This window comes from Triticum urartu, chromosome 3 (genome assembly GCF_003073215.2).
Source record: "Triticum urartu cultivar G1812 chromosome 3, Tu2.1, whole genome shotgun sequence".
Lineage (NCBI taxonomy): Eukaryota > Viridiplantae > Streptophyta > Magnoliopsida > Poales > Poaceae > Triticum > Triticum urartu.
Window position 1 is genome coordinate 636,625,249 of NC_053024.1, and position 7,252 is coordinate 636,632,500.

Genomic DNA, 7,252 nt, shown 5'->3' on the forward strand with positions numbered 1-7,252 from the left:
TTTTAGGCTCGGTTTTAGACTCGGACGGCACTTTTCACCGAAAAACGGCCCAGCCACGCCCCCAACGTCCCCTAGGACGTCAAAGTAGCGCCGGCAAACCCATGTGAAACCCGGCGCGCTGGGGGTCTCTTGGGGGCGCCGGCACAAGTTTCGGCGAATCATGTCTCACCACATGTCTTTTTTCTTGGCCCACTTAATCATTCTCCTCACAAACTTTTGCTTGGGGTGGGGTGTGACTGGAAAGATGCCCTCTTTATTTCGCCGGATGACCCCCAAGACACCAACTTTTTTGGTTCGGTGATGTTCTTGGGGGTGCCAACGGCTGGAGATGCTCCAAGACTCGGCTCATTAAGCTCGTTAAGCTTAACAAGCAGAAAACCCTCCTCAGTTCGGTTCGTTTGAGGCTCGTTAAGCTCGTGAGCGCTTATTAATAGATTCCGATGTGTTACGGTCTACAAGATGAGTGTATAGGTGTGGTTTTTAAGAAGGAAGGTGGTGACTACAAAAAGAAATGCACTAGTTTGTTGCCTCCTATGTAGATTATATATTAAATAAATGGGTTGAGGTGCTATGAAAATTGTGTCATATAAGACAAAAATACGTAATGTGTTGTTACTATCAAGCTTAACGAGCTGAAATCGATGATTGACTTTGTTCATTAAGAAGCGAGCTATGAGTTTAACGGGCCGAATTATCGAGCGCTTGTTAAGCTCGCAAGCTATGAGGTTTTGGTCCGGCCTATCCCATGTTTTGTAAGTGGAAAACATACAACTATTCTCCCATTCAAAATACGTGGGAACAGTTTTTCGGTGATCGGTTCAAAGTTCACAACCTACATGTGACGGATTCGAGTCACCAAACATCACATGGCAAAAAATCACACAAACAACCCAACCATGGGTAGCAATTAGTCACGCCAGTCACATGATAACGAAAGCCATATTTCTCAAGACAGTGACAGCATAAACATACATCATGATATATCCTAGCTTCTACGGTAGAGCATCATTGTTGTATTCAGACTCTTTGTTCGACAGTACAGCAGCAAAAATTAAAAAAAGACCGTATACTGTATACATGTTGTGTCATCTCATCCAGTTCAACTCAGATATCTTTTACAGTATGTATGACAGGGACGTGGATACGGCGATCCTCCAGCTCCATCAGTACCCAGAGAAGAAGCGACGTACGTACACAGGGACGTGGTACGCGTTCGCCTACGTACGTACACAGAGACCTGCCCGTGTCATTTCCTGCCGGACAAAACGCAGAGAGCAAAATCATTCAGTGTTCAGATAACCGGACAGTAGTAATACCGTCCAGTGACTCGTCCTTTTTCGGATGTTGAGCCTGAAACGCTCAAGTCGCCGGGATACTGACCAGATCTTGAGCGACTCCTTCCAGGCCCCGTGCTTCATGCAGTGCGCGTAGATCTTGTCCAGCCGGACGATCATCTCCGAGAAGGTCGGCCGCGCCATCGGGTGCGTCTCCCAGCACTCCTCGATCAGCCTGCATCGCATTTTTGCATGCACCCAGGGTAGAAGAACAAGGGTTTCTGGCTCATTGTGGTGCTGGTTCTGGTCTAGTGAACTTAAAAGGTGTTTTCATATTCACAAGATAACTCACCCTTTGAAGTCTGAAGGGTACCCCTTGAGCTTGTTCTTCAGCGACGGCCGCATCCCCTCGCATCGGGCTATGACGGTTGTGGATTCCATGTTGGGCAGTCCTTCAACCATCTGACGATCACATCCAGTCAGACCAAAAGAGATCAGAGTTGATGATCATAGGGACGATTAAGTTATCAAGTCTGAAACCCAGCCGGTAATGTTCTCTGCTCTGCTTTGTGCACATCGCAGAGTAACCGCACATGGAACAGAAAGCTGTACTGACCTCGTAAAGGATGAAGCCGAATGCGTACGCGTCGACGCTCATGTCAAACACCTCGTTTCTGTGCATCTCAGGCGCAGTGTAGTAACCTAAGTTACAGAAGAGCACGATTGAGTTTGTCAGCGAAGCATTATCTGAATGTTTCTCGTTTATATTTTGTTGCTGAGAGTGGGCTTACTGAAGGTGTCGACGATGGCCTCGTGGTTCATCAGTTTCACCTTGTCAGGAGCCATCTTGGACAGCCTCATCAGCCCGAACCCCCCGACCTTCATTAGGCCTCCATTATCCAGGAAGATATTTCTGGCACCTTACCAAGATTCAAATAGTAAAGTACGGCACAACCATGCCAATTTTATTTTGTTGCATCATCTGAATATGCGCGCGCGGTGTATTTACGCTTCCAAGAAAATGCAAGAAAGACAACAGAGGAGTGGTTGCTTCATTTCCTCATCTTACTTTGGCTTTAGGTCGCAGTGGATGATGGGGTCTGGCTTGCACTGATGCAGATAAGTCATGCCCCTGAACATCCAGAGTCAGCCGCGATGAAAACAAGTAAGATCATTAGCACTGATGCACATTTCGGCATGGAACTTCGTCTTTTGTCGAATGAAGAACAATATGACACAATGTTTCAATTTTCAAGGATTGATCTTCTCTTGGGATCAGTAGACATACCTGGCAATGTCAAGGGCATATCTCAGCACCTTATGGCCATTCAGCCTTCCTTTCCTCTGAATAAGGCTTCCTAAATCAGCCTGTGTTTCAGAATAACTGCATGAATTAGTCCATCTAAGCTAGATAGTGGCTTAAGTAACAGTCTAATTTTGACACTCTTAATACATTTGCATGGTATTCAGAAACAATCATCATGGGTATGTTCTGCGTAACGGCTCCGATGAACTGGACGACGTTCGGGTGCCGGACCTTCTCGAATACCGTCAACTCGTGCCTGAAAGAGTTTCTGTAACAAATGAAAAAAAACATGATTGTCAGATAAATAAATTGGTTGGGCTCTTTGGGGTGAAGAATTGAGGATTGAGATCTGCATCTCACATGGCCTCCTGATCGGAGTAGGTTTCTCTGTCGACTATTTTAACGGAGACCTTGGTTCCGTTCCATTTTGCAACTTGGTACGTGCCCTGTTCGACGCACGCACCGTCAATTCCCCCTCTTATTTTTTCACTCGCTTCATGCTATTTCTGTTATCTGAACTGAAAATGGAAAGGAAAACAAATTGCACTACCTACCTTGAGCACTTCGTCCCCTTTCCGGAACTGGAGCTCGCCGGGGTTCAACTCGTACTCCGGTATCTCCCCGGGGTTCGACACCATCATCGGCGTCCTCCTGTTTCTCTGCAAATTACAGACGTTCAAAGACAGAGACCAGCACATGAACCATGAATCCATCGATCACACAAATCAAAGAGACAGTTGATGTGATGGAAAGACAGATATATACCGGGGCCTTTCCACCATGAGATTTCAGAAGATCGTAGATGTCCATGTGGCCGTAACACTTGGAATCGGCCACAGCCTACATATACATGATCAGAGAAACCAATGAGATATCGATCGTTTGATGCCAATGAAATGAAAAAAATTACGTTGGTCGAATGGTGGATGATGACTGACCGTGCTGCCCCATCGGTCGCGGGCGTCGATGTTGGCCTGCCAGTCGAGCAGCACGCTGACGACCTCGCGCTGGCCCTCGCAGGCAGCGACGTGCAGCGCGGTGCGGCCGTCGAGGTTGATGCTGTTGACGTCGACGCCGCCGTGGAGCAGCGCCTCGACGCCGGGCGCGTCGCCCTGGCAGGCGAGGAAGAGCAGCTGCATGGTGGAATCGAGGTTGTCCGGCACGGCGAGGTCCTGGTCGGCCTGGGAGCCCACGGGGCTCTGGCTCCGGCCGCGCCGCCGGTTGGGGTCCATGGACGACTGCCGCCCGAACAGGTGCCGGTTCCCGCCGCGCCCCGAGCGGGGGGACGACTCCAGCGACGTCTGCCGCCGGAGCTCCCCCGACGGGCCCTGCGTCAGGGACCCCGACGACGCCTGCCGCTGCAGCGTCACCTTCGCGCCGGGCTCCATCTGACTCAGCTCCTCCTCCATCAAGCGAGCTGCCAAGCTAGCTGCTCAGGCGCGAGGCACGAGCAGAGGCGTCCGGGAGATCTAGGCAGGTGTGATGGATGGTTCGACCGTGGTGTCGGCGGCGGATTGGGGTCCCCGAGGCACGAGGGGGTGCGCCGGAGAGCCCCGCGGAGATGGAGAGAGGTTCGGCGGTGGTGGGCTGGGGTGGGTCGCAGAATGAGGAGGGAGGAAGTGGAGGAGGAGAGGAGATGGGATGAGAAGACGGGAGGTGGGGGAAGGGTGGAGTGGACGGAAGGCCTTGCTTCCCGGAGGAGGCCAAGGAAGTTGTTAAAGTTAGCGCGGGAAGGAAGCATGGGATGGAGCCTTTTTGGCGCGTGTTTTTAAACTGCCGTTGGGGAGCGGGAGTGCTAACCGTCGCTGTCGGGGAATGGTGGTAGTCAGAACCGAGTAGGAAAGCTACCGGTGTCTCTTTCGAGCTATGGTCTAATTCCAGCCTGGAATTGTGACAAAATTAATAAGCAGAAAAAAGGGGACAAAAATATATGGAACTAGGATGAATGTTCTTCGAAGCCGACGAAGTAACCCCTGCGTCGCCCTCCTCTTAAAACACGGGGGGCGATCCACTGCCTTGCGTCAGTGGCGGAGCCAGAAAATATGTATTAGAGGGGCCAAGTGCTACTAAAACAGGCTGGGAGGGCCAAAGTGTTGAAAAATAGATTTTTAGCAACAACTTAGTATTAATTTTGCCACTGTTCATAGGAAATTACAAGCAAATCATGGTGCTGGGGGGGGCAGGCCCCTGCTGGTCCCCCTGTCTCCGCCACTGCCTTGCGTTGTGGCCTTCCTCCTGTCTTCTCCCACATCTCACCGCCGCCTGAGGTGCCGCTGGCGAAGCCCGGCCAGACTCCAGTGGAGGAGGTGATGAGGCGTTTCTCGGGGCAACTTCTTCCCACCCGTCCACGACGATTGGGGCGAGGACTAGCGATGGATCAGCGGGTCAGCCTGGGCATGAAACCCAAACCCCGAACCCGAAAAACCTGATAACCATTCCAAGTATCAACTCTAAAAACCCGAAATTTATTCAGAAAACTTGGGTTATTAACCATGGTATCAAAAGTACCCGAATAGCCCGAAATAGCACAGTAGAAAAATCACGCCTCCTTTTAGCCTAGCACAAGCCTACCACAAATAATCATGTGTCCGTGACCAACCATACAATCTTGACCCCCACCATTCCATCGATCCAGCCGCCAATGTAGCTGATCTCGCGACCCCCACCCATTCCCATCAATCCAGCCTTGAGTTGTCAACTTCCCCACCACGACTCGCCGCCTAGGCGCCCGAGGCTACCGCCGCCACTGGGTCGTACTCCTCGTCGACATCAAGCTCTCCGGCGCAGGGTACCTACCCATGTGGCTCGCTGTCGCTGGGTTGCGCCAGCTCCTCTTCCATTTGTCTGCTTCTACATGTTACCGTGCAAACCTTCTTGAACACCGCAGATGTCGTCACCGTCTTGACCTTCTCTGACGGCAACCTTTCCTATGGTTCCCCTAGCAGCCTGAAGCGTGCACGAATATCACCGGCGACCTACTGCGCTGCCCTTTTTTGCTAGGAAGTGGACACAACAGTCTATTCGGGTAAATCGGGAAAACCCGAACCCGGATTTTTAGGTACCCTGATTTTTGGGTTTCTCCTTTTTTGGGGTCAAATTTCAGGTGTTAGTTTTGAAAACCCGAAATTTCAAAAACCCGAATTACCCAACCCAAATTATTCGGGTAACCCGAACACCCAGCCTGATCAACGGGTGCGGGAGCCTGGGCAGCGAAAGACCTCGGCGGGTGACTGGCATGCCGCGACGAAGCTGGAGAGGGTCTAGCATATGGCGTTGAGGCGTTGATGATAGGAACAATGGTATGCTGATGATATTCATCACCGCTTGGATCGAATCGACTGGGGGTGAATCAAATTGAATCGAAGCAACTGCCAAGAAACCCTAACCGCCCCAAAAATCAAATCTGCGAAAGAGAGTTCTGTACTTACCGCCTGCGCTGGAGTGGGTGCTACCGGAGGTGGACGTGGAGGTGGAACATACGTCGATAGTCCAAACCTTGGTGGCAACAACACCTAGGCCGCCACGAATGTGCCGGCGGCCGCAACTGATGACCCTACCATTGCCATGGTAGTCGTCATCGTTGACGCATTCACCGTATCGACTGCAACAGCCAACATATTGGCCACAACGGCCGGGGTACCACAGGATTGGGCCAGAGTGAGGGAAGAAAAACCTCACAGGGGAGTGAGAATCCCCACCCCGGCCAAAGCCGATGTGCTTGCACCTGCAAAACCCATCCACGCTGCCGCCATGAAAGAACTGTCGAGCGTCGTACGTACAAGAATTGAACACGGACGGGTGGTCGATGGCCGTGGACCGCGGCCTGGTGCAAAAGGGGGACGGGGCCTTCAGAGCCCTAAGCAACCAACTGTGGTCAACGCCTTCCGCTGCCAAGCATCGACCCAGTGGTTGTGGTTCTAGGGGTCAGTGGGAATGTGACCGGGGCACCGTGGAGGTGGAGAGGCCATCAAATACATCGAATGAGCGGTGAGAAAGTGATGTGTGAATGTATTCCGATAGTGAAGCGAGAGAGGGGTGGGAGTTAAGTCAGATTCAAAATGACACATATGTTTCCCAATGCTTCCTTAGGCATGTAGGCGAGAGCCACACATGGCTCGCCAGTCGCCAGAGACTGGCTCCCAAAAAACGGTCGAATCAATCATTTCCGCTTAGCCTAACCTAGAAGTGCTTCAAGGTTTGCGTGGGCAAGAAACAAGGAAGGGCCAGATCCTTTTTTTCAATCTTCCGCTAGACTTCCTGCTCATCTTCTTCATTTGAACCGCCGAGCCACCACTGGCCTAACCGCCTGTTGCCGCCGGCGCTTCCGCGCCAAGCTCGTCGCCCCACCCTCCCCCAACAACCGCCCACCGCCGTGCTGCCGCCCCCTCGGCCATCCCTCTAACCTGGCCATGATCCATCTTTTCCGACAAACCTGTACCGCCACCCTAACACCCCTAAGAAAGATCATGGGGGTAGATTGCACCCTAAGTGTTGGGGAACGTAGTAATTTCAAAAAAATTCCTACGCACACGCAAGATCATGGTGATGCATAGCAACGAGAGGGGAGAGTGTTGTCTACGTACCCTCGTAGACCGTTCGCGGAAGCGTTATATCAACGCGGTTGATGTAGTTGTACGTCTTCACATCCGACCGATCCAAGTACCGAAAGCAC

General features: G+C 51.7%; 1 protein-coding gene across 1 annotated transcript; it reads right to left on the reverse strand.

Moving 5' to 3' along the window:
• Positions 1-925: 925 nt before the first annotated feature.
• On the reverse strand, positions 926-4,309 carry LOC125545539 (integrin-linked protein kinase 1-like). The gene is made up of 12 exons (XM_048709530.1): positions 3,519-4,309; positions 3,346-3,420; positions 3,135-3,239; positions 2,941-3,026; positions 2,728-2,848; positions 2,563-2,642; positions 2,344-2,406; positions 2,066-2,187; positions 1,891-1,976; positions 1,627-1,736; positions 1,381-1,509; positions 926-1,253 (listed from the first exon to the last, which is right to left on the reverse strand). Exons 1-12 carry the CDS (start codon positions 3,987-3,989, stop codon positions 1,247-1,249), a joined length of 1,455 nt encoding a protein of 484 aa, XP_048565487.1. The 5' UTR covers positions 3,990-4,309; the 3' UTR covers positions 926-1,246.
• Between the last annotated feature and the right edge of the window lie 2,943 nt (positions 4,310-7,252).

Excerpts from the sequence above, each read along its gene's own strand:
- LOC125545539 (XM_048709530.1), bottom strand. The coding sequence starts at position 3,989 with ATGGAGGAGGAGCTGAGTCAGATGGAGCCCGGCGCGAAGGTGACGCTG. Across the intron at positions 1,737-1,890 it reads TCGGCTTCATCCTTTACGAG|ATGGTTGAAGGACTGCCCAA; the intron begins GTCAGTACAGCT and ends TGTGATCGTCAG. Across the intron at positions 1,510-1,626 it reads TACCCTTCAGACTTCAAAGG|GCTGATCGAGGAGTGCTGGG; the intron begins GTGAGTTATCTT and ends AATGCGATGCAG.